Raw genomic sequence first — 27,657 nt, 5'->3', positions numbered from 1 at the left:
GATCTTTAACACTTGTGTGTCTGGATTTCTTTGTTAAGCACACATCCTGTTTCTGGTCAGTTGTTGTTAAGACATTTTATTTGCCATGATTACTCTTGTTTGTAATCCTCACCTTGTTTTGTGTTTACGCCTCGTCCTGGTTCATGAAATCTTGGTTGTAGAACACCTAAACCTTGCCTTTGATTTTGACTTTGTTTTGGATGTTCCTATTAAACTGCCACCTGCTCTTGCATCTTCCTCTGCGAACTGATTGTGATACAGACAAATACACAACAAAACAAATATACATTCACTCTGGGCAATTTATCAATCACAGCTTCTGTGTGGTTTATTTTAGGTTTAGGTTACATTTACATTACATTTTATGGTATTAATTTAAAAAAAAAGAGTGGTAAGAAATTCATATCAAACTGTCAGGTATTAGCTGTAACATCTAACATAAATAGACTTTTTTTAGACTGTTTTTTTAATTTTTTTTATTTTTTTAATCATCCCTGCAGGAGAATCAGCAAACATATATATAAAGCACACAGAATGATGATCAATGTAATTTGAAAATACAAATATCTAAAAAATTGTACATTACTGTACATTACATGGTATTACAAAGTGTGTGTGTTGAGAGCTTGTGCAGCATATATACTGTGCCTCTTTTCTCCGCTTGCATCTGTGTCAGGCGGGTCTGCGCACCCTGCAGGATCTTGGGCCAGAGATTCGCCTGGCCATGAATGGTGACCTTGCGGATGAAGAGGAGGACCTGGAGGAAGAACAAGAAGAGAATGCGGTAATGAACATTAGGCAGGAAAGAAACATGTTTGAAGCAGATAAAAATGAGCAGGCATAAGGATCTGAGTGACTTTGACAAGGACTGAAATGTAATGGCTAGGTAACTGTGTCAGAGCATCTTCAAGACTGCAGGTCCTATGGGGTGTTGCTATTATACAATGGTTAGTATCTACCAAAGGTGGCCCAAGGGATAACAACCAGTGAAATAGAGACAGCATTATGAGTACCCCAGGCTCACTGACATTCATGGGAGCAAGAACTAGCCAGTCTGGTCCAGTCCCACAGAAGATCAAGCGTAGCACAAATTGCTAAAAACATCTGCTGCTAACGTATTGGTGCAAGAAATGAATGTAAAGTTTTAATCAAGTTAATCACGAATCGTAGCAAAACGAACAATAGCCCTTATCACTTCTGTTCTATATTAGATTCTGTCTGTCACAATGGTCCATAACACTGACCCGCAGCTTTTGTCCTAGACCCATGAATGAGGTGCCAAATTGACCGGCTCATTGAGGAGAGGTGTTGCTATGACTTTTATAAGTGATCCGAGTACCGGTACTTCCGGTACCGGATCTCAAAGTGGCCTTTTTTCCATAGACTCCCATTATAAACTTTGGAGGTTTATAACTCGGCAAACTCGGCCAGCTCCTTTAGGGTGATACCGACTGGCCTTCCGGTTGTGCCGCAGCCCCGCCCCCAAACTATGCCAAATCAAAAAACTTTTGGACATGTGACATATCAAAACACTCAGAACAATGAGGGGGACTTCCTCACATGTAATTTGATGAAGTCACGTGACGTCACGTCATTTCACGTGAAAATCAAAATTTAGCACAGCATGGACATGTGTCATATTAAAACACTCAGCACGATGAGGGGAACTTGCCACGTGCAAGCACCATTCACATTTTCTTCAGGAAATGTACATTCTAGTTATTATTATTATTATTATTGTTATTATTATTATTATTATTATTATTATTATTATTATTATTATTATCATCACCATAATACCTAGAATAATCTGTCTCTACTCTGCTAGAATGAAAATGGCTATGTTGTCAACGCTGAGTCCTCAGACCGCCGCTCCTCTGTGGTCTCCACACCGACGGCTTCATCTGCTGCTGTGTCTGGAGAAGGCTTTTCCAATGGAGGCCTAAGTCACAGGAATTCACTAACCAGGACACTGAATGACAGTGGCATCCTAGAGCAGGATAAATTTAGAAGAGGAGAAAGGAGACGCTCCTCCCTCTACCTCCAGCACAAGAATGGTGTGATTGACCAGCCATCAAAGAGGTGAGAGACACTGTTACATTACTGTAACACACTGTTACATGTGATCAATTCTATAAAGTCAAAGGGAATCACTGTTACCAATCAATCATAATTTTCTGGCTCAACTAGGAAGAACTCTGAAATCACAACACAAACACAAACACAAACATATAAAGCTATTTTAGTATCACAGTTTTATCTGATCTATTTTTTGGTCATCCTTAATACTTTATATTCATTGTTGTAAGTGAAACGGTTTGGCATTAATGTGTACATCTGTTACTGCAGGAGTTAGAATCTAAGTTAACCAGAAGCACAAGCATTTAACTATTTCTCTTAATGATTTTATCTGTTCGTTTATAGAGTTTCATATTACAAGCATCCACGGTAAGTCCAGAATTCACCTGACAACTTTAATCACTGTTTCTTTGCTATGTTTTTTTTTTTTTAAATCATTATCATGACATTGTTTGGCTTCACCCACATCAGGAGAGGGTCAGTGGATCATTTCTCTGGAGAGGAGGGGTACCCTATGGAGCAGCTTTTCTACAGGAGGGAAGAAGCCGAGGAGGTCATAGCACCCAGAGACAGGTCTTCTTCTTCCCTCCTACACTCTGAATTCTGATGAACATGATCTGTAGTGGAAATGGCACAATACATTCCAAAATGTAAAAATAGCAGATTGTAATATGTACTTGTGTGGGTGTGTAGGTTAAAATCAAACTCCACCCCTGCAGCGTTATAATAATAATAACAATAACAGTTAAACCTATATAGTGCCTTTCTCGAATGCTTTGCTTTTTAGAGACCAAGAGTATGTAACTGACATCATCTCATACATTACATATACTGTAGACCAACACATGCAATAAAAACAGTTGGATAAAAGTACATGACATTGAGACAAAAACAGACCATGGAAACAAAAGAAATAATGAGTTGCTTCAGCAGCAGAAAATTCCTTCAGCTAGGTATGTAAATATCATCAAATTTAACTCTGAGTAAATAATTAGCAAGGCAAAACTAAAGAATAGAATAAAGCCAGATTTACAGATGTACGTTTGCTAATTTATTTTATCATTCAGACGATCATTCATTTGTTCGCTTGTTCATTGTTTTGTTCATTTGACCGTCCATTCGTTCATTCATTAATTTATCATTAGTAACCACTTATAGTCAGGGTGACAGTGCATCCTGTCAATACTGGGTTTAAGGCAGGACTAGCCTAAGGCAATCACTAACAATTTTAGTATAACCAATACACTTACTCTAATGTCTTTGGGAGGTGGAAGAAAACCAGAAAGCCAATAAGAAACCCACATGAACACAGATCTCACATACAGAATCTCTATAAAGACAGTGACCCGAGCTCAGGATTGAACTAGGGACACTAGAGCTGTAAGGCAGTAACACTACCTATTACCACCTAGTGCTATTCTTCTTAAAGTATTTTACCCAAATAACAGAAATGACCCAAATACTGTAAAGCAAATGTCATCTGTGTTCTTTTGATCTATGACTGTGTCCTTCAGAATAATTTTTCATTTAATTTCTCTTCAGACTTGGTTACCCAGATGAAGTCCCCATTCATTCTAGCCATCGAGCTCATGGCTATGATGGACAGCCTACCTACAGTAATCAGTATGGCAGCAGTTATGGTGAGGCCAGAAGGTCAGCCAGAAGACGACTCTTGCCTGCAACCCCCACTGGTACAATCAATAATCTCTGTTACTCTGTCCCTCTGTGCATATACTTGTCCTTTCAGTTAATCCTCCCTCTGAGTATTGCAGTAAGTGAAGAATGTTAACACAAATCTGCTATATGGTTCCCCTTATCATAAATTTTCAACTCAATATCACAGTTTTTATTACAAGGTATTAAATGACTTTTTAGTAAAATATATTCATACGCAGTGGCCACTTTATTAAGTATACACCGATCAGCCATTACATTAAAACCACCTGCCTGATATTGTGAAGGTCCCCCAAGTGCTGCCAAAACAGTTCTGACTCATTTAGGCATAGACCCCTCAAGACCTCTGAATTATCTTAAGTATCTGGAACCAAGTCATTACCAGCTGATCCTTTAAGTCCTGTGAGTGAAGTGAAGCCTTCATGGATCAGACTAGTTTGTCCTACACATACCACAGATGCTTAATTGGATTGAGATCTGGGGAATTTGGAGGCCAAATCAACACGTTGAACTCCTTGTCATGCTCCTTAAACCATTTCTATTATTGCTAGCCATCACAATTTAGACCTTGACAAAGTTGCACAGAAATGCTTTGAGAACTTTGAGACTGTTCAGTTGCTGCCTAATATATCAGGGCAATAAGGGTTATTCACTCCCCCTATCTGTGGTTTTAATACTAAGACTGATTAATGTGGGTGTATTTTGTAGTTGAATTACTGACTGTAGTCAGACATATCTCTACACCAGCCGTATTTAACTAAAATGTCTAGTTATCTTAAATTCTTTGTGTACAAAAAGGACATCTGAAAGTGGCCAGTAAAGTGTGCACATTGTGTAAAAATTCCAATAATACAGATATACCACACATTACAATTACACACTACTAATACCATTTACTATTTTACACACAATACTAATAATAGGATATATTTATAATTTTTTGTGTGAAGATATGTGTGGTTTTTATAGGTCAAACCATAGCTTTACAAACACTTTCGGAAATGCTGATATCTTCTGTATTCATTTGCAAATGTTAATACCAATAACCTATAACACAGGGGTGTTTAATCATATCTGCAAGGGCCAGAGTGAATATTGGTTTTTACTTCAGCCAAATTGGATACACACTTGATAGTTATTTGGAGACTAAGATGAACTGATTAAATAAGTGAAGTGATATGTAGCTCCTGCTTGGATAGATAGTAAATCTGCAGCCACACCAGCCCTTTCTGGATAAGACTGACATAACATAGCTCAATTTCATATATTGGCACCCACAAAACTTGATAGTTCAGAGAGAGCTGAAACCGTGAATGAGGACAAAAAGGCAGAAGAAAAGTAATTTCTCCAGAGGCAGAAGTGGCTGTTAGGGTAGTGGTGGCTCAAGCGGTTCAGGCTCAGAGAATCCTCTCTAATAAAGGGGTGCTGTACCCTGCGCTCTGGCCTCTAACATACTAACAAGATGGGGTATTTGAAGAAAATCATTTCACTGATCTGTAATGTATGTGTGACAGATAAAGACTTCTTTTTATTTCTATTTTAAGTGACTGAAAATCCAGCATTCCCACAAAATGTCAACTCTTGACATGAAACAATGTGGACATGACAATGTGTCATACAGTAAGTGCTTACTTTCTATCTCTCTCAGTCCGGAAGTCATCATTCACCATCCAGTGTCTGAGAAGACAGGGAAGCAGTGATGATCTTCCCATTCCAGGCACCTACCACCAGAATTTCCCACCATGTAGAGCACGCTCACAGGTTCTTCCTCCTGTATTACATATACATACACTCTCAGGCACTATGTGTGCACTCTATATTGATTTTTATTTGCCTATTAAATATTTGCATATATTATTCTATTGTGTAGGTTCTGTTTCTGTTAGAGACCTACATAGTGTCATGATACATGGATGCACAAAAATGATTAGAATCACAATCTTTGATTTGTTTATCAGTATAATTTGATCCAAGACCAGCTTCCACTCCACAGCATTTGCACACTTGCAACCATTGCATAAAACTAGTCTAGTCTTACTATTCCTCCTTATTCACTGTGACAGGAAACCATAGACATTGCATCAATAGAGGAAAAAATTCTTAATTACAAAATGACCTATTATTGACGACTGCTTGAAGCTGTGAAAGGCGGATGCCTCTGTGGAGCGGAATCAGACCCAAATGCAGGCATAACATTAAAAAAGGTGTTTGTTTTGGAAAACGACAAAACTAAAAACACATGGAAAACAATAGATAAGACTATGCAACTGAAATAACAAAACACAAAAAGAGAAACCTGGAGACATGACAACCTGGAGACATGACATGTCAAAATGGCAAACAACAAGCAAAAAACAGCAGGTATATATTGGGAGGGCAATCAGGGTGTGCAGAGGCAGGAAATGGATTAAGGTTTGGGTGGGGAAAACACACGTGAGCACAAAACAAAAACACAAATCCAAGCCATTCATGACAGTAGCAGGAAAGAATAAATTTATCCTAAACAGATACTATTATAATATTATTAGCTGCTTTTCTTTATTCTTTAGGAGGACACACCACATTCATGGAATATTAATATCATTACAGTTTTATTGTAAATAGCAGGTTTCATCACAACTGAAGGCTCAGTCTACGCATGCAAAAGGAAAAAAGTAAAACAGTGCTAACCCAAAACAAGTGATTTCCATTACATCAAACTTTGCAGCCCTATCGTGTCAAATTAATAATACAAGGCACTCCAAGGTAAAATGACCTCTTTATTATTATATCTTTCTTTGTCTCCCTCCCTCTCTCTTCCTATCTTTCCCCCAGGCATATGGCAGTTATGACTCACGCCGCAGCAGCAGCCGTTCTTCCACAGGCTCCACAGCCTCCTGGGCAAACTCCAGCCCCCGCCGCAGTCGTCTTCTTTATGCCCCCCTCATACTAGTGGAGGACGAGAGGTCAGCTGGCACAAGCAGCATGGGCCTCTGGGAAAAGAAGGCAGAGGATGATGCAAGTGTGCCTGTGGCAGGGCGAGCGGGTCAGCCTTACAGGGCCTACACCACCCTGAGGGTGCCCACACAACTCAGCCCGCACTACAGCGAGAAGAGAGGCAGTGCTGACAGCCTGGTGGAGGCGGTAAGACATGAGAGAGTCAACATCATTATAAATATACAGTCTTATATTTCTGATCTATTTTCCCACTGAGAAATATTAAAGTACGTGCAATACTTTGTTACTGATCATGCATTTTATCTGATAAATTCCCTTATGCTTATCGAGGGATAACTTGTATAGTTAACTGAAATGACCATAGTCATAATTACATTTAGTCAATGTTTCATATCACCTTTATTGAGAAATTTTAGCCATTCAAGCATGGTTTCAGTCATGTGCCTAGGTCCTGTACATTCACCTTCACACCACACTGCCAGTATGTATGCCTCTTAAAATTTTTATAGCGTAAGATTTGTTTTACACTGCCAACCTGGGACTTATTTAATATCTCATAGGTTATAGGACACTGAGTTCTTCTAAGCCAAATGTGAAATGAGCATTTTTTGGGCTTTCATTTTATACTGCCACATGGCCAGCCTGTTCCTGATTGTGGAGGTACAGTACAAATTCAAAAGTTATGAAAGCCTGGATGTTTGTTGTGCACTCTTCCAGTCATTTTAGTTTGATGGCTTCTCCTTATTGAGGATTTATTACTGCTCAGTGATCCAAGTGTTCCTTAGAAATAGCTTTTCCATCCTTCTTAGCTATGTATAAGCTATATATAAGCTGACTTCTTTTGGAGTTTGTTCATTGTTTGGAGTTGATTTGAATGAAAGTCAAACAGTTTTCACAGCAGGACCAGCTGGAGTCGTTCACTCTTGCTAATTATTCAGTTGATGTAATATATGCTAAATTCTAAAATGTAAATGCCTCTCCACCAGGTATTAATCTCTGAGGGCCTTGGCCTGTACGCAAAGGACCCCAAGTTTGTAGCCTTTGCCAAGCGGGAGATTGCAGATGCCTGTCATATGACCATAGACGAAATGGAGAGTGCAGCCAGTGACCTGCTAATTCGAGGCAGCACAGAGAGTTCTGGGAGCGGCCTTCTCAATCATACAGACTTAACAGGTCTCTACAGTGATGAGGAACTTGTCAGGAGCCATGATGAGGATGAGCTTGCTGATGAGATGACATGCGTTACCTCCTTCTGACTGTCACATCCATGAAGCCAGTCAGAAACATAATAGATGGAGACTCAAGGAAGCATGCAGGCCAGTGCGATAGCCGAGGACTCTGTCAGACAGGCAGAGGTTTAAAGCTACAGGTTATACAATCATGGTATAGGTCCATTTGTTTACTCAAAATGAAAGATCATGGTGTCTTTGAAGGTATACGAATGAATCCCAGAGTGACTTCTTTTTTATTGGATTTCATGTTGAAAAACACAAAATTGCCAGCATACTATATACAGTACACAAACGAGCAGTACTGTATGTTGGAGCTCCATGGGCTAGTGTAGCTATTCTATAAGATGCTTCAGGCTTGCAAATGCATGGGAACACTCTTGCTCTAGCCTTTCCACTGCATCATCGAGAGTCTGGGTTGGATCCTAAGGACTGTGCAGCTCACTGAAGCAGTGAAACTCAGTCTTATTCATGGAACCATGTGAAAATAAGTGCCTTGAAACAGGGTTCCTTATCATCCCAGAAGTGTCAAAAGTAAAGTGTGTATAAACTGTAGTTATGAAGGTAATGCCGTTGTTCCTCAGTGGATATCAAGCTCACTGATATGCTGTAAAATCCAGTATAAACTGAGAAAAGAAATGCTGGTTTGCCTGACATCACATGTGACATATTACTTACAGAAATTTATATGTTTAAAATTGAAAGATTTGTACATAATAAAGTGGCAATTTAAATGTATATGCTGTTAAATATGTTTTTACGTTCTGTTTCATATCTGAACAAATACATAAAACGTTCTGCTGCTTATCAAATATATATCAATACTTTATGTATGAGTGTAATTCCAAATCATAACATTGAGCTTTTCATTTTTAGCACTGCACGTCATTTTCCATAGTACATACAGTGGAGATCAGAATTAGAAAACATTTTATGAATTTCTTCAGCAATAATGTAATCTTCATTACTCAACATTTGAAGGATTTTTTTTGTTGTGGATATACCATGCTAATAGAACAGTGTTTTACAAAATAACCACGGCACTTCAACAAAAAAACTTTATTTTGTAGAAAACACAATGATCAAAATTAGAGAACAGCAGTGACTGCAGCACTGAGAAAGACTATCCACAAAATTTCTGAAGGTTAACAATTAACAGTCAACAATTAGTAGAAAGTGTACAGCCCTTTGCTTTGAATGACTTCAGCACATCTGCGGCTATAGGCCATCACTAGTCTCTTCCACAGTTCAGTGACTGTAGTGGGTTTCTTGGCCAAAAATCTTTCCAGAGTTTTTATATTGGGTTTAGTTCAGGACTCTGGGATGGCCATTTCATTATTTCAGCGTTTTCAGCTTCAATGAACTGCTTTACCCATTTTGCTGTGTAACAGGGGCATTGTTGTGCATAAAAACTGCTGGCTGATTGGGTAAACGCAGGGAAGGAACCGCATGTTGTCGAAGAAGGGTCTGATAAACATTTGCATTCACTCTGCCATGTAGCTGTATAGGAGGCCCAAATCCTGCTGAAGAACACATTCCCCAAACCATAACACTTCCCCCTCCACCATTCGCTGAATTCTTTACACACATTGGGTTCAGTCTTTCCACAGTTTGACGATGAACATAATGTTTCCCATCGGACCCAAATACATTAAACTTGCTTTCATCACTAAAGTGAACTTTGAACCAGTTCTCCTCTGGCCACACAACATGCTCCTCAGCAAAGGTTAGTCTAGCCTTTTGGTTCTTTCTGCTAATGAGATGTTTGGTCATTGCGGAGTGGGCTTTCAGTCCAAATTCTCTTAAACATTGAGACACTGTATGATGGCACAGATCCTTACTCTGTTCAGCACTGAACTGGTGAGCAATTTCAGCCTCTGTGTTGAACGGATTTCCCATTGAGATTCTCTGCATTATCCTGTCCTTTCTTGCATTTTTCTTTTATGCATGACCAAGCTTCTTGGGGGACTTGAATGAGTTTGTGACATTGTAAAGCTGCAATATTCTAGAAATCACACATTTGGAACCACCAACTTCTCTTGCTATGGCTGTAAGGGTCATCCCTTTGGCCTTCATATGGACAACCTGCTGCCGGACGGTTTCACTCACTTTAGAACGGCTCACCATCTTGCAGATTCAATGAAAACTGGAAAGTTAGGCTGGCAGTTAAATAGGGTTTGTCAGATAATCAGTGTTCTTTTTCAAATCTCTTTTTCTTTTAGATAATTTCAAAATGGACTAAGCAGTGACCTTGAAATTTAGGAAATTGTAGGTTGTTCTCTAATTTTGATCTCCACTGTAACTGTAAAAAAAAATTCTGTTCAAATCTGAACAGAGAATAGCTGAGTATTTTTGTTCATTTTACTTTAATTGATTTTTACCTTTTTTTATTTAATTATTCTTTAACTTATTCACATTTAGGAATACTTTACACTTATGTTGTTTTATCTGAACAGAACCTCGATTATCTATCTATCTATCTATTTATTTATTTATTTATTTTTATGCCTGTATTGGCTTATGTCAGGCTTGCTTTGAATATGAATGGCTGCCATGTATATTTATGGGTTTAGTGGAGAAATGATACACTGAAATGAATTTCAGAAAAGATATCTGGTTTTACTGCTTTCTGTTTCAACCTCTGAAGGCACCATAGCCAAAACTATGAAAAAAAGAAATACCTTTTAAAGTATTTTCACCTTGTCCAGGAGAAAGCTGTTACTGAAGATTGAATGAATGAATTATTTTACAATTCAGTTGAACTATATATAATGAAAATCAATATGCATTTCCAGGCATTTAGTTGTATACAGATATAGATGTTTTATTTTAGAAATGATTTTGTTGATATTCTATGTTCTGTGTTGATATTATTGTCCATTATCACTTATAATTACAAAAGATTTGCACTGCTTTTAAATCTTCAGCCTACAGTGTAGCTCATCATGTGCCAGTTTTTCTGGCATATGTAAATACTTGTTCTGTATCGCAGTAACATTGTAAGAGCTAAAGACATTAAAAAATCAAAGATTTTTTTAAAAGTATATTGTCTGTTTAGTAGAGCCACAGTCTGTCTCTTGCATTTTCAATGCCTTCTTGAATGATTCATGTTTGAATATTGTTTGTATAATAGACATATTTACATTCAGTTAACTTACATGATGTTTGGATTATTTCTTCCTTAATTGATTATTTTTAAACGTAGCATGATTGTGAATATTATATTATATTATATTATATTATATTATATTATATTATATTATATTATATAATGTTATATAATATTATATTATATTATATTATATTATATTATATTATATTATATTATATTCTGTTATATAATATTATATCATTTTATATTATATTATATTATATTATATTATATTATATTATATTATATTATATTATATTATATTATATTATGTGGCAGAGAAAAATCACCTTTAACACTATCAATGGCCAAATAAGCCCAGAACTCAAAAACAGTGTTTTTTAAAAAAATTACACGAAAATATAATTTATTGTGGACATTAATTATATTATATTACTGATAATTTAGGATTTAGTGTCTTATGGCTTCACACATACATAGTGTACATATCTATAAATATATTACACTTAGATTATACTATTACACGTTCCGAGCTTTATTCAAGGTCTGGGAAGATGCTCACCCTCTCTACAGACGCACGTCGAGTCATCGCTGTGTGCTGTGCGCACGAAACACGCCTTTCTCCCATGGTTGCCAGATAGAATCCTCTGTTTCAAACCACAGTAACTTGAACATGTTACAAGAGTTGACAAATTCCGGTCTACTTGTAATTAAAAAAAAAAGACACAACCCTACAACTAAAGCTTACATTGTAATAAAAAAACATAACAAAACAAGAAATGTTTTATCAGAACTGACCGGTACCATTGCTTTGAAAAAGGCTTGTATCCTCGGATGTGTAAGGTTCGATGCATAACATATTGAAATGCACATGAACATGTGAAATGTATTTTATTCCTCTATCAGATTTTTTTTACAGAGTTGGTACGTCACCTTCCCAACAGTCCATCTGGATATAAAAATTCCAATCTGGCAACCCCGTTTTCATCGTCGTATGACGGAAAAAAGATGTTCCGGTGATGCGCTTGCGCCCCCTCCCCTGAGTAGGCTGTTTCGGTTACTGCCTTCACCCCCTCACTTATTTTCTATTTCTCTAATCAAACAGCAAGCAGCCAAGATGGACATTGTAAACCAGGTAGGATATTCTGGGCATAAAATAAAAACCTGCACATGATCTCAGTGTTATATGAATTTAGACCTGCCATATTGGAGTACGATGATAAATCAGTTATTATGGCCAGCTATGAAGATGCGCTTGTAAATTGATGGCAGAATATGAACAGAGGAGCAAATGTCCTGCTGATGCTCTACATATTCGAGGGATGTTACTACTATTCGTGCATTAAGTCTTGATTCTAGCCCTTATTTGATTAGCATATACATGGTGTTATTTGTTTATTATAGATTTATCTTTTAATACATCTTATTTATATGTTTGTTTATATATATATATATATATATATATATATATATATATATATATATATATATATATATATATATACACACACTGATGTATATGCTCTTATCTATTTATTTATTTATTTATTTATTTCCAATAAAAAGCATAAGACTGATGCTAAAGCATAAGACTGTTAATTCTGTGAATTCTCTTCGGTGGTAAATAATAAAAGAAGCGCATTAAAACCAGGCACAAAAGGCCTTCGGGTTAAATGCAGCTACAGCTGGAGAGGTTGCTGTGGAAAATGGCAGCTGACTTTGCTGAGCCGCTTCTGTGACTCAGAGCATCAGAGCATCATTTCCATTCAAAGCCACCTGTCTTTCTTTCTTCCTTTTTTTTTTTTTTTTTTTTTTTTTTTATGGACGCCATTGGTTTGCAAACGCATCTGAATGAGGTAACGTTTGATTTGTGTCTTAATCACACTGGTCCATCACAAAATAAGGAATATAAGGAGGCTTAGGCTATTCCGTTTTTATTTTTCTTTTTTTTTATCAATTACAAATGCAAATTAAAATGGTATAATTAAACAATACAGGGTGACTAGGTACTGAGTAAATCTTAAGATTTTAGTGTTTCAGATGTTGGAAGTCTCCGACTGGTTATTGCGTTCAGCCGCGCCTTCTGACGTCACTCCATCAACCTCATCTTAATATATGATTGTCTCAGATTGCAGGGAATAAACCTGTTGTTGTTGTTGTTTTTGTTGTTTTTGTTTTGTTTTGTTTTTAAGTATTGAATTATAATGTATATATCAAATAAGCATACCTGCAGACAGGTCTTATTGAGTGTAATGGGCCTCTGCTTATTCTCTCTTTTTAATAAATGATCCGAACAACCGATGAAACAACATTTTAACACTTATGAACACAAGTACAAGTTGTTTTTGCTTTAATGTTTGGGACTATATTCCCAAACTGGATCACTGGAAATGCACGTCACCCAGCAATCGTGGGATCCTGGGAAAATGTAGTATTCTTAGCTTCTATTTAGATAAGTAGTGCATTATGTGGTTTTCTTTTCACTATGCTGTCAATAATTTTTATTTGAGTTACTGTAGACTTCCTGTAGCTTTACCTGCTCTGGTTATTCTCCTCTTAAGTCTGTCATCAACAAGCATGTCTGCCCACAGACTTGTCTCGGATAACTGGAGGAATGACCATGTGTACACTTGTTCCTATTAAAATGACAGGCGAGTGCATATTACCTACTGTATATGCATCACAGTCTGAAGCATCTAGGCCAATACATTTTCAGAGAATCTAGAAATCTCTTATTAACACTTTGCTTGTACAGCATGTATGAATGCCCCATTAATTTCCAGTTATTACACCTGCACTTGCAATATCCCAGAAGGAGAGGAGAATAAGTTCTCTCTGGCTGATTCTAAATATGTGTTTACTCTTCTGTTAAACAAGGTTATTACTACAGTGGTTTATCTATAGGGGCAGGTGGGGAAGAGTCCAAAAACATATTTCCACCATTCATCAAATGCGCCTTTTAATAAAATCCACATTCTCAACCCCATACTGTTTTAAATTCAGTTTAAATAATTATTTCTGACTGACCAATGATTTTTTTTTTTATTTAACTGATATTCCAGTAATTTGGTTGCCTTTCTTGTTGTGCAGTATGGCAGCATGCTCAGCTAGTGGTCAAAAAAAGGGAAACCACACTTATTTTATCTATTATACTTAAATTAAAATAAAAAAGGACATAAGATTACAAATTTAACACTGCCATTTTTTATAAATAGATATCAGTCACTGATCTGATTAGAAATTGCAAGATTAATCTACATGATTATGTAACTAGTTTTGTAAATTGCTCAATTAATAATGGCTAAACTCTCTCTTTAGCTTATTTTGTTGAATTTTATTTTCAGAAATTGACATTATTGAAATTGACTCACTGATGACTTTCAGTATAGAGCAAGAATTCAAGAGTTATACAATGTTATCACATTGTTTTAACACCGAGTCTTTTCCCTCATAATTGTGGTTGATTGTGACCATGTGCATGACTTATGATGACAGAATCATATAGTAGAGTCTGTTTTTTACTGCTAAGCTGTATTTGGCACACTATTCAGAATTCTGCTTCCATCTTGCTCAGGATGCCACCTAGCTCTCCATTTCCCGGTGAGTGACAGATACATTTGAGGCCCTATAATTTAAAGTTCTACATTTCAAACATCATCAAGTGCCCAAGTGCTATCACCTGTGATGGTGGCCGGAGGATACTACTATAATTGAACAGCTGACCTCCTGTGTGTCTCCACAATGGTGCCATCCATTTGGGACATATCCAGCCATCTTGCAAACATTATGGCGATCAGTTTAACAGTGGATTCAGTAAAGAACTCGATAACATCAAAAGAGGCCACACACTTATTTGGCATGAAGCTAGATAAATTGAGAATGTTATCCACCCTATAGTTTGTGGGTCTGCTCATACTGAGAGACTTTTAGATGTGGGTTATCAGCCAGGATACATAAGGCTTTTCTCATGAAAGGGGTCCCATGTAAGAGTGGTGTCCCAAAGAGAGAAATAGTCACCATGGACATCTCCCTCTTTGGATGGGACAAAGTAGTGCTGTAGAAGCACTGAGTGTGTTTGTTCTGAGACATTCATTCAGATACATTAACATGGGTTAATGAGGTCAGGTCACTGTCTTTGCCTTGCACAGAACTTCCTCAGAAGCCCATTGTTAAACTTACTAACAATGGTGCAGCAGATGAGCTGTGGTACAGACAGAGTAATATTTAATCAGTGGAGTCCAGGTCTGGGATATGTTTGGCAAGCCCAAGATAGACCTTTTGACCAATGCCTAAATCAGTTCCATAGATGGCTTGTGTATGCTTCTCATCTATTTGAACGGAGAAGGGCTTCTTCATCTACAAGACCCCCCAACAATCCCAGGAATCTCCAATGTGAAGTTACTTAATGAGCCTATGCAACATGTTGAAATGAAATGGGTGTCTCTAAGCTGTCGTTTTCAGCAGACTGGGAGAATTGCATGCCATGGAGATAAGCTCACTAAAGCTAACTTTATATCAACCAGTGCTGTACTCAGTTCTCTGAGCGCTCAAAGTTCTATAAAGTTGCCCCTTCTACAGGCTATATGGTGCTAATATCACCCTTCATAATGGACTTAATTCAGCAGTCATTTCTAACAACCTTTCCAGACAATCCAAAGGTATATTGCTTCTTCATGACTTTGTAGCTTATTTATTTATTTATTTATTTATTTATTTACATTTTAAGCATACCTTTACATACATGTCCACAATGTTTGAAAATGTTAAATATAAATACCATATAAATGATCCATAGGAAGTATATTATGTGAGTTGATGTTACCAGAAAATTTAACACGGCTAAATAGGAAAAATGGGCCACCTGTTTACCTCATGCATGATCATTTAGGGTGATGTTCATTTTCCTGTCACATGTGGTTCAGCTGTCACCTTTACTTGTCAATAAGATTTGACAATTACTGAAATACATTTACTGTTTTTTTTGTTGTTGTTGTTGTTGTTAACAGTTAGTTGCTAACGGACAATTCAGGGTACTGAAAGTGCCTCTGGGCTTCATGAAAGTCCTGCAGTGGGTAAGTGTTTCTCCATCATTACTTAATTCTTTAAATGTGTGTTTGTACCAACCACATAATTTAGTTTGTATGACATTGCTTTAGTTCTTTTAAATCATTTTGTCATCTCTTTATCATGTCTTATGATTCATTGCTAGGTGCTTACATAGTGTAATTCTGCAAACAGTTAAACACACGACACACTTCTGTTTATCATATTTGATTTTCTGACAGTATTCAGACACCATATAGGAGTCCATTGTAAAGGCCACAGAAATATGTTGACATATCAAGGTCTCATGCATCCCTGCTTCATGCAGCTGGGAACAGTAGTGACATACTGGCATAGTAATGACATATGGTGGTGCTTGTATGACATCTTCTCTGTTATGAATTGCAGAATCTCAGTAATGACATTTTATTTTATTTTAGAAGTAAGTGTGAATGCATATTAATAAACATTGAGAAATGGTTCAGTGAAGCATGGAACTTAATTGATATATAACTGACGTTGTTTCACTTTAAAGGGAAAATCATGTGTAGTATATTTTTAGATTACATTTGCTTTACTGGAACTATAAAACTATGCATGTGTTCAGTTTTGGTCTAGTTCAATTGGATTTCAGGTGTATGGTTTCACACTGTTTGCTGTAGTGATCTCCTCTGAATCTTTCATAATACCATGTATGGATGTATCCAACCAAAATCCAGTTCCACAGTGTGACAGATGGCCATCTTTGTGAAATTTAATATCTTAATTTTCATTCAAAACCTCCTCCAACTGCAGCCCACACCACTGTTCATATAATCATCCTGTGACTCAATTTCACAGATTTAAGGCAGACCAAGAAAATTCAGTTTATTATCTAATTAATGATATTCTAAAATGTAGAGTCTTTGCATTGAGTTAATGTTTTGCAAGTGTCTTTAATTGCATTGTATTGATAGGAGGTACGGATCAAATGTATTCAAAGGATACAAAGATAGGATCTTTGTATCCTTTGCATACATTTGATCCGTACCTCCATCCATGTTTCTACGAAGATCCAGATCCATGTTTCTACACAAACTTTGTTGCCCTTTTTAGTGTTGTTTTTCTTGATTTTGTTTACAGTCAAGCTTAGACTCAATAAGGTGCCTTCTGTTTATGCCTTTAGGTGTTTGCTATCTTTGCATTTTCCACCTGTGGGACTTACTCAGGCTCTTTTCGCATGCGTGTGGAGTGCAAAAACAGATCAGAGAGTAACCCAAGAATAGATGTGAAATTTGAATACCCATTCAGGTACGTAAGATGTTCATCAGTTTTAAGATAATGTAGAAATTTATATGTACATTTTGACTCTTAGTTGACTTAATTATATCATCATCATCGTTATTATATATTACTAAATCATAACTTTTTATTTTATAACGTTTTATTTAATTTGACATTTATATATATATATATATATATTGTATATATATATATACGTATATATTCAGTGATTCACTAGCCTTATAAAGTAAAAAATACTGAGTCCTTCTTTTTTTTCTCAGGCTCCATCAAGTCTACTATGATGCTCCAACCTGCAAAGGTCAAAATGATCGTTATTTCCTTGTGGGTGACTACTCCTCCTCTGCTGAGTTCTTCGTCACCATCGGGGTTTTTGCCTTCCTTTACTCCATGGCAGCTCTTAGCGTCTATATCTTTGCCTTTGAGAAGTACCGTGAAAACAACAAAGGACCACTGATTGTGAGTTTGCTTAATTCAATAAAATTTTAAAATTTAAACATACATTTTCAGGTTTAAATGTGCTTTCTAAATAAATGCCAAAAAACATAAGATACAACATATTACCATTCTATCTCTATTGGTTTATGGTGCTAAAACATGAATTAAAAATGATTTGCTATCAGGTGCATGGAAATGAGAGCAGCCAGAAATATTAGCTTTCTCTCTTTAGGATTTGGCCGTGACATGTGTATTCACCTTCATGTGGCTTGTGAGCTCGGCAGCATGGGCAAAGGGTTTGTCCGATGTGAAGACGGCCACAGACCCAGAGAAGGTTATTCAGTACATCCCAGCCTGTAAAAAGGACGATGTCAACAGCTGTGGTGAGGTTCATGACCCTGTCATGTCCGGCCTCAACACTTCTGTGGTGAGTGGAGTCTGCTAGGTGTGGCTTGTTCTGTACTGAAACAAAATTTCATGTACCAAATCTTTGCAAATAAAGCATTCAAATATTACAGAATGTCTGATGATTAAATGATTTACTGACACATTAAATTATATTGTAGGTGTAAAATTATATAATATATGCATGTGCTTCCAGGTCTTTGGCTTCTTGAATCTGATCTTGTGGGCAGGCAACATCTGGTTCGTGTTTAAAGAGACAGGTATCATTGCTCCTTTCATGCGCCAGCCACCTGCCCAGGAGAAGCAGCCAGCCCCTGCCTCATATGGTCAGCAGGACTATGTGCAGCAGGATCCGTACCCGGGCCCCCAGGGAGGGTATCAGCCTGATTACAACCAGCAGGGCTACAACCAGGGTGGAGATTACGTCCAGGGTGGCTACAACCAGCAGGGGGCACCCACCTCTTTCGCCAACCAGATGTAAGGACAGGGTATTGGAAGAGGTTGATGGAGGCTGGTGAGTTATCTATTCTTGTTACTCTAATTACTAGTGTATTTATTAGTAATTCATAGTACACGTCATTTATTTTTACATCCTATTAAAGCAGTCTTGTGCTCTTTTCATCCGACACTCTTCATCCTGCTTTTTTTTAACTGTATGCTTTCTTCTTACCTTCCTACCCTCTCTTATTTTTTCACAGAAAGAGGGTGATCGTGTGATCATAGGAGTGTGGCACCTGAACCTTACTCACACACCCACACTCTTCCTTGTCTTCTGTATTTGTGCATATGTCTGTGGACGAAATTATTGGGGTGGGGGTTGGGGGGTCAGGTGATACTTAGAGAAAGCTGTAGGGCATCGGGAGAAACGAAGAGATTATTCTCTGTGCTGTTTATTATTGTGATGTATAAATTATAAAATAAAATGTTAGGTATGATCAGATGAACATGAAAATACATAAAATATTTAAAAAAGATATATAAATCATTGCTATATAAATTCTGAATTGATGATGTTGACAATAGTTATGCTAAACCTTGAGAGAATGTATTTGTCTGTGCTGTATAAATATCAATATGAACAAATATATGGAAATATTTCCTAAAGATCTTTATGGGATTATTCTACTATAGTAAGTTATTTTTAGAGAAGTTCATTTATGATGATACTAACTATGAAAATGAGCTGTAAACCCACTGGAAATAGTTCTCTGAGAAGTACTGGCTTGGTAGAAGTTGCCTAGATATTCACTGAAGTTTGAATTTTTAGATGTTCACCCATAAAATTGTTTTTTTTTGGTTCACTGAGCAATAGGCTATATGAGTCCAAACTTCAAAATAACATTCAATTATAAAATATCTTGCAGTATTTTTTGTTCTTTTTTATTAAATTTGGTTGATTTTGTACACATTTTAGTAATACAACAAGAATGGGTGTAATGAGATGGAGGACTAAACCTTTTTCTGTAGTATGAACACCAGACAGAGAATCAGTCCTGTGTATTGAGTTGGTGGTAGTCTAGATAAATGTGCAAGTTTCAATATTTGACCCTCTTTTTTTTCCCTTTTCTTCTTACCCCCTTTCTCTCCATTTTTTTTTTGCTCTTACACACACATGCACACACACACTTAAATCAATTTTCAATCTAATTTTTTTCCGAAAGAGTTTGAAGCACTGGCTTTGTTTTAGCGTAGTTATACTGAAATATATTTTGAAGGATCTGTGTAAATATATATGTATGCCATGCAAAATCTGGGTTTTATTGATTTACTCTGTTACGTTATACAGCAGATCTGTTCAAAGATATAACATCCGTATATGCACTAACTGGACTGATTAAAGTACTAATGGAAGTAAATCATTAAATGATTTGATCACAGCATCGTGTGGATGCCCGGATAGATTGGTTTATCTGCTTGACTAATCAACTTACAGAAGCTGATCGTATCTGACAATTATATGATAAACAAATTGGTCCTTATTGACTGGATTGCTGAAGACCAGCCTGCATTGTCCATTGTGATTCAAGTAACAAGCATGAACTTTACCTGTAACCAACATCAGTTTGCTCATACGGAAATGTATATGAGCAGTATATTTACACTTTCTTGTATGGTGTAAGCCTTGAATTCTGGATTGTGTAGCTGTAGTAATCTATATGCAAGAACGATCAATATACACTGTCTAAAGGCTGAGGAACAGCACAGGCATTCTCAGTCCCTTACAATCAGTGCATTTATTTGGCAGTAATTTGGTGGATATTTTATGATGAGCTGCTCTATAGTTATGCATGATCATGTGCTCATATGTCTAGCTTGATTCAATTTATGACTGGGTCTCATCTAATATTTGCACACTTTTAGTGGTCCTTGGGTGTAAGGCAATTTGAGTAGCTTTTGAGTAGATCTAGACAGCCTGTGAACCCACAGCCTTAACGCCTCTCTTACTTTTTCCTTTTATTTCTATTCTTCTCTCGCTCTCTTTAATCTGTCCCATTCCCTTTCTCCCTAATAAATATGCTATTCAACTACTCCGTTGTTAGTGGTGTTTGGTTCGTCTCGTGAAACTCTCGATGCCTTTGGGTTGTGCTGTATTTATTGTGTATAACATATTCTTAGCGTTCAAATGATGTTGATGGCAGTGAATATGACCATGCTGAAAAATCACCAAAATTATCCAGAAATTCTGTTGTATTGTTCTATGGAATCCATGAAGGAAAAATTCAATAAAGAATAAGTTATCCTGTTGAACAAAACGTCTTATTTCTTGTCCAAATGTTCAATGTAATAAGAGGATTTTTTTTTTATATAACAGTTAGAACATATGATGCATGTATGATTTTAGTAGATCGAGGTCTGTCTTTGAATGTGCACATCAGTACATAACAAACATTCCATTAACACCTCAGTCAGTATTACCATCCATTGGAGTTCATTTAACACTATAATGTGCAAATTCTTCAAATTTCTAATATACTATAAAGTAGTGTTTTTTTGCCACAATAATTATGGCAAAGAAAGTAATTATTACATTATACCACTTCTGCACATTCAAAATGAATTGCATATTAGCCCATCATTGTTCTCTGCATGAGAGGCAAGGATTGACTAGCTGGAGTAAAGAATAATTATTATACAGCTCTTATCAATAACATTATTCTGATGAAGATAATCTGTTTACATAGGCTTTTCTTCACCTCTTCTTGGTTTCATCTGATTGCTGACATCATGGTCAGCAAAGAGTTAACAAAGCATGCATGATATCTCACTTGTTGAAAAGTATCATTCAGGAGAAGGGTATAAAATAATTTCCAAATCATAAGATGTTACATGGACCATGGTAAAGGCCATTAACAACAAACAGAAAAATAGGAAAATAAGAATGCCCCTTCAAAATGTATAAAACACTTATCAGGGAGGCTTTCAGCAGACCTACAGTAACATTAACAGAGCTGCAGAGATATCTGACAAGTACCGATTACACTCAGCATGTCACAACAGTCTCTCATATTATTTATGTCGATGTGCTATGGGATAGGGTGGCTAGATAGAAGCTTAAGAAAAAAACATGCAAGCAAAACTAAAGTTCAAAACATGTGGCATAATGTTTTATGGTCAGCATATTACCAAAAGAACAGCATACCAATAGTGCAGCAAGGTGGTGACAGCATTGTGTATTTTTTTTATCCAGACCTGGGGCTTTTATCATGAGGAAAGGAATTATGAATATCTACAAATACCAGTTCTATTTTAGTGCAAAACCTTCAGGTGTCTGTTAAAGATTTAAAAAAAAAATCACCTAAGCACCTAAGCACAATGACCCAAACATACATCCAAATCACCAAAGGAATGGTTTAACCAAAAGAAGATCTGTGGTCTTGAATGACATTTTATATTTATTGTAGATGTTCTACTGACAGGAGAAGACCAATTATTTACCATTCTTTGCAATCAATATTTCCTCTCTGCATCTGGTACTTTTACTTCTACTGTTACTTCTAATATTACATGCTGTGGAATAGTTATGTACTTGTGTAACTGTGGTTATATAACTGTATGAAAGCCAGTGTCGTTTCCTTCAGAACTTTTTTGTTTGTTTCTTTGCAGTGTATTAAAGTCTTTATGTTGCGCCTTTATGTGAATCCACTGCATCACACTCTTCTAATTCATCTAACCATAATCATCAATCCAGTAAATGTTTCACAAACACCCTAGGAGATAAAGATGACACAAAGGGAAGGATCTTAAGAAAGCATTTGTCCATATCATTAAAACCACTTGTCTAATATTGTGTAGGTCCCACCTGTGCTGCTATGACAGTCCATAAGACCTCGGAATGTCTGCTGTGGTATCTGGCACCAAGAGGTTAGCAGCAGATCCTTCAACACCTCACAAGACTTGCTGGTTTGAAGATGCTCTGATGCAGCTGTCTAGCCATCCAAATTGAATTTCGCCTTGGTCAATGTCCCTCAGACCATTATGCCTGCCCATTACTCCTACTTCCAACACATCAACTACTATAACTGAATATTCGCTTGCTGAATGTTTTACTTTGACAGGTATTTTGTAAATAATCAGTTTTAGAGATCATTTCATAATTTCAAATAATTGCATTTGTAATGAGTATTGAATGTTCACTTTCTCTCTAATAGACCTTATCCCTCGACAGGTACAGTATTTTGTAAAATTGGGAATAGAATATATATATATATATATTCATTCATTCATTCATTCATTTTCTACCGCTTATCCAAACTACCTCGGGTCACGGGGAGCCTGTGCCTATCTCAGGCGTCATCGGGCATCAAGGCAGGATACACCCTGGACGGAGTGCCAACCCATCGCAGGGCACACACACTCTCATTCACTCACGCACTCACACACTACGGACAATTTTCCAGAGATGTTAATCAACCTACCATGCATGTCTTTGAACCCCCGAGGCACGGGAGAACATGCAAACTCCACACACACACACACACACACACACACACACACACACACACACACACACACACACACACACACACACACACACACATATATATATATATTCCCATTACAATCTAAAAAAATTAAAATAATTGCTTTTCAATAGACTATTTATTTTTAAAATAAATACTTTATGTTACAATAAACATTTAGCAAAAACAACATTCAAAGTATCACTCTGTAAAAAAAGGTGGGAAGAAATATCCAATACATTACAGACTCTGTATCAAGTATTACACTTAGAAACACACTCCTAGAAACAATATGAAATATAGAATTTTAATCAGTACAAAAGGTATAAACATAATAATAATAATAATAATAATAATAATAATAATAATAATAATAATAATACACCAATAATTAAACCAAGAGTTTAACTGAGTAAAAATTAAATAAAATATGCTGATTGGCCTGTGAGATGTCTTTCAATGTATTTCCCAATATTATGGAGCTTCCCTGAAGCCATCTTTTACCTGTGTGGAATCTAAAAACTGGTCTCCTCTTGGTTTAGGTGGTTCAGCAGTGTGTTGCTCTTCCCATAGTGGAGATACTGTCATGAAGTGGTCCTCTGTTAACCCAGGGGCCTTAGTGCAGTTTTTCAGTCCATCTCTTAGCTCAGATAGCTGAAGGGAATGATTCACAAGGGTGCTGTTGACCTGGGAGAAATATCCATCTGAATGCTTTTCCAGTTCTCCTCGGATCAGCTCCAAGTCTTCAGACAGCTGTGACAAGCCACCACACTGACCTTCTACACGGGCCACACGTCCTCCTACATCAGTTACCTCTTTCTGGACTCCCAGAGCTGTTGATCGGCAGGTCTGGAGTTCTGAAGCCAGCCTGCGCCGTAGATCCTGCAACTCACCCTTCAGACGATTCAGCCTTCTCTCCCCAGCACTCAGCATAGAGGCTTGCCGTCCAACCAAGTGCACCACACCCTTAACCTGATGTGCGAGCCTCTCCTCTCGTTCTTGCCAGGTAAAATTAGCTTGTCCAACTTCATTAACCACCTTCCCAAATGAGTCTTTTAGTCCATGAAGAGTGTGATTGACAGAGTGCATGGTTACCTTTAGCAGGGTTACCTCACCTTGAAGCTCCTTCTCTTCTTGCCTCTTAGTCAGCTGCATGAGTAATGAATTTAGAGTTGCATTTAGATTGTCTAGTCTTTCTGTCTGTGCACTGAGCTGCCAATTAATGTTTTCATGTGTTTTATTATCTTTCTCTTCCAACATTTTTAGTGGTTCACCATATTCTATAAGGACTGGTTGTGGAGCACAAGAGGAAGTACAGAGAAGTTCAATGGCGTTAAGATGCTTCTGAATGATTTCCAGATCTACATCTACCCTCTTTTTGAGAGACTTGAATTCTGTGTCTAATGTGGGCACTGTCTGATCTTCAACCAGAGCTGGAGAAGTAGCATTACCCAGTTCCTCTATAGCAGCAAACAAACGAATTTCAAGCTCCTTCATCTTTTCCTCCAAGCAATCCTCTGAGATACTAGCTGTCCTTCCAGCAACACTTCCGTTTTGCTTCTCTGGTGTACTCAGAAGTGACTCTACATAGGCTAGTCTACCTTCTATCATGCCCTCTACATGGTCCTTGTGGCTGCCAAGCTCGGCTTGAAGGTGCTCCTGTGACTGGTTCAATCCATCCATTGACTGCTCTATAAGAACCAGTCTTTCAGTCATGCCAGATATTGCTGTGCAACAAACATCTTCTGGTTCTAGACCTTGTAGCTCAAGGTTTGCAAGCTCCATTTTCAAGGCTGTCACACTACCATTTATGACCTGCTCTACCTGTTCCTGACCTTCCATTAGCTGTTTCTTGCACTGGAGATGCACCTCCATCACCCGATCTTCACAACGCTGCTCTGCAGTCTCGATACGCTTGTGAAACTGTCCTAAGATAGCTGCTTCTGCCTTACTAAGTTTGGTCTCCACCAGTATCTCCAAGGCTTGTTGAGAATCTGTGATGTTTACTGCCCCAGCAGACAGCCTCTGCAGGACCGCGTCATGGTCCAGTACTGTCTTTTTTAATTCTGCAAAATCTGTGCTCTTAGCCAGTACATCAGCACTTAGCTCTGCAACTTTTTCAGCCAAATCACCCAGGTTTGGGAAATTAACTATGGCATCTGAGCCCTCTGTATGCGGTGCTCCTCCAGGCAGGTCTCCAAAACCAACAGTCATGTCCTGAGATGCAACGGCAATGGGGGCTGGAGCTGCAGATAGAAGTGTAGAGAGCATGCGGTTTGCATCTTCCCGGAGTGAGGCACGTAGGTGGTCTTCTAAGCCAGTTACTTTAGCACGAAGTGTCTCAAGACCAAGTGAAAGCCGTTGCACATCCTCTTCCATCTGATTTAAACGATGAACATTGACACTGCTCTCTTCAGCAGCTAAAGTGAAAGAAATGCAGATAAATAGTTACAAAAATAATAGTCAAATATGGATTTTCACTGAGGATAAATGAATGAATGTTGAATTATCACACCTTGAAAACTAAGAAATTGAAACAATTTACATGTTGTATAAAAACAAGCATGTGGAAGTGTTAAAAAATTCCCTTAATCTCACCCTGATTTAGCTCACTGTCACCCGAAGAGGAATGTGTTTCAGGAAATGGCTTTGTGTCTGGTCGTGGATTTGACTGTTGGAGATCTGGTGTAGGATCCTGGTAGTTTGTTATTGGTTCATGATCATCTGGAATGGGATCATGTACAGAATCTTGATTATTAGACAGAGGGTTGTGTTGTTCCAGCACTGTATCAGGATGATCTGTTTCACGTTCTCCATAAGACTCAAATGGAGTTTCTGAATAAGACGGTGCAGCATTAGGGCCAGGATATTCATCCATTATGTTAGAGGGTGTCAAGGGTTGATTCCAGTGGTTTCTGTAATAGTTGGATTGGGACATTGGACTCTGAAAAAGAGGCATTGATCCCTTGTGGAAAGGCACTCTCTTTTGATAAGAATTCACTGCGTCATTAAAAGGGGGCATTCGTCCTTTGAAGGCAGGCATTGGGCCTTTGAAAGGTGACACAGAGCCTTTGTAAGAAGATAGGGGACCTTTATGAGATGGCATAGGACCTTTGTAGGATGGCACATGACCCTTGAAAGGGGGCATTGCTTTCATTCCATAAGCACTTGGTCCCATGTCACAACCAACACCAGTGAATCCATGACAACAGCGCCACTCTAACTCAGTTATTGTCTTGTATGCCACTTTAAACATTGGTTTGTAGAGCATCCGGTACCTATGAAATTAGATAGGGAGTACACAAATGTAAATAATCAGATTCAGTGTTGTTTCAATGTTAGGAAACATACTCCATCTTTTCTCAAACAAGTAATGTGACAAATGGTCATCTTTGCAGTAATGCTTAATTATTTTATACATTAGTACTATAATACTACAAAAGATATTTGTAGTATTGCGTACCTAAGCCCAGGACACTTCTTCCCCCAGCCACATTTTTTGTACTCTGCCTTCACATAAGGAGCTGCACCATCCTGAACAGTGTAGGAAACACTCTTTTCCACTACATATGCACAGTGGTTTCTAGAGAGAAAAAAATTGGCAAGGCAGAATACAATATTATCCTGTAATAATTGAAATATTTTTTCCAAAATAATAACCACAGAGGATATTCAGATTTAAAGGAAAAATATAAATGCTGGTTGATCATTAAAATAAAGCACAAGCTAACAGTTAAAAAGAATAATAAATGATTAACAAATACAAAAAATGTTTACAGAATATTAAAATTTTACAGAATTAGAAACTTTTTTAATAGTTGAAACTTTTCCATTTTTTGTTTAATAGTACCAGAGAAGAATTCTATCTTCAATAGTAATAAAACAAATCAATATGAAAAGGTACATTTTATATATATATGAAAAAAAGAAAAATTTACATTTACAAACATTTAAATTCACATTTAATGAACTAAATAGGTAGCCAGCTATTTATTGAAAACATAACTTGTATTGTTTAGTGACATATTAGATGTCATCATTTAGAGAAAATCTTTCTTGAACACAGTGCAGATATTTTTAATGTTCTGGTAATACTCACTTGTATCTAGCAGTAGGTTTGCCAGAGCTATAATGAGAATTGTCTCCTGACTTGTAGAGGCTGAAACGGTTGGATGTGGGATTCAAAGCCGCAAAAGCATTTGTAACAGCTATGTTAACACTTATAAAAATGAGGGGGCTCAGGACATCTAGCCACAGCATCTTCAGCAAAGTGATTATTTCAAAGAAAGTCCAAAAACCCAGAAGAAACTAAAATTTTCCAAAAAATATGCAATATGTCAAATGCACATTTCTAGTAGTGATGGTCTGGAGGCTTCTGTGGTCTGGGCACCAGCCCTCACAACCAACTAATAAAGCACTGTGTGATTTGCATAGTCCCACCCTTTAGTCCACAAAATACAACATACAGGAGTGTGGCAGTTTTAACATACACACATAC

At 37.3% G+C, this 27,657-nt stretch overlaps 3 protein-coding genes across 5 annotated transcripts in view; 2 read left to right on the top strand and 1 right to left on the bottom strand.

The window, feature by feature from the left end:
- Nucleotides 1-9,202, top strand: part of cacna1fb (calcium channel, voltage-dependent, L type, alpha 1F subunit) — a 44,630-nt gene extending 35,428 nt beyond the window's left edge. Inside the window, exons 41-49 of one of the 3 annotated variants that reach the window (XM_060880910.1) lie at nucleotides 262-321; nucleotides 677-784; nucleotides 1,829-2,082; nucleotides 2,425-2,448; nucleotides 2,551-2,652; nucleotides 3,622-3,770; nucleotides 5,402-5,514; nucleotides 6,568-6,876; nucleotides 7,677-9,202. In XM_060880910.1, the coding sequence (XP_060736893.1) occupies nucleotides 262-321; nucleotides 677-784; nucleotides 1,829-2,082; nucleotides 2,425-2,448; nucleotides 2,551-2,652; nucleotides 3,622-3,770; nucleotides 5,402-5,514; nucleotides 6,568-6,876; nucleotides 7,677-7,946 (1,389 nt within the window). In that variant the 3' untranslated portion in view covers nucleotides 7,947-9,202. The remainder of the gene's footprint in view (nucleotides 1-261; nucleotides 322-676; nucleotides 785-1,828; nucleotides 2,083-2,424; nucleotides 2,449-2,550; nucleotides 2,653-3,621; nucleotides 3,771-5,401; nucleotides 5,515-6,567; nucleotides 6,877-7,676) is intronic. The other 2 variants (XM_060880913.1, XM_060880912.1) reach the window with 2 other exon arrangements.
- Nucleotides 9,203-12,074: 2,872 nt separating this feature from the next.
- sypa (synaptophysin a) lies at nucleotides 12,075-20,925 on the top strand. The gene is made up of 7 exons (XM_060882294.1): nucleotides 12,075-12,166; nucleotides 16,038-16,103; nucleotides 17,240-17,364; nucleotides 17,619-17,814; nucleotides 18,026-18,220; nucleotides 18,395-18,712; nucleotides 18,897-20,925. The coding sequence occupies exons 1-6, from the start codon at nucleotides 12,149-12,151 to the stop codon at nucleotides 18,677-18,679; spliced, it is 885 nt and encodes a 294-aa protein (XP_060738277.1). The 5' UTR covers nucleotides 12,075-12,148; the 3' UTR covers nucleotides 18,680-18,712; nucleotides 18,897-20,925.
- Nucleotides 20,926-23,606: 2,681 nt separating this feature from the next.
- emilin3a (elastin microfibril interfacer 3a) lies at nucleotides 23,607-27,456 on the bottom strand. Its single transcript, XM_060881711.1, has 4 exons — nucleotides 27,259-27,456; nucleotides 26,623-26,742; nucleotides 25,758-26,437; nucleotides 23,607-25,579 (listed from the first exon to the last, which is right to left on the bottom strand). The coding sequence occupies exons 1-4, from the start codon at nucleotides 27,417-27,419 to the stop codon at nucleotides 23,634-23,636; spliced, it is 2,907 nt and encodes a 968-aa protein (XP_060737694.1). The 5' UTR covers nucleotides 27,420-27,456; the 3' UTR covers nucleotides 23,607-23,633.
- Between the last annotated feature and the right edge of the window lie 201 nt (nucleotides 27,457-27,657).

Source organism: Tachysurus vachellii, chromosome 11, assembly GCF_030014155.1.
Source record: "Tachysurus vachellii isolate PV-2020 chromosome 11, HZAU_Pvac_v1, whole genome shotgun sequence".
NCBI classification, from domain to species: Eukaryota; Metazoa; Chordata; class Actinopteri; order Siluriformes; family Bagridae; genus Tachysurus; species Tachysurus vachellii.
The sequence above is the reverse complement of the archived record's forward strand: the minus strand, read 5'-3'. Positions and strand labels throughout refer to the sequence as shown.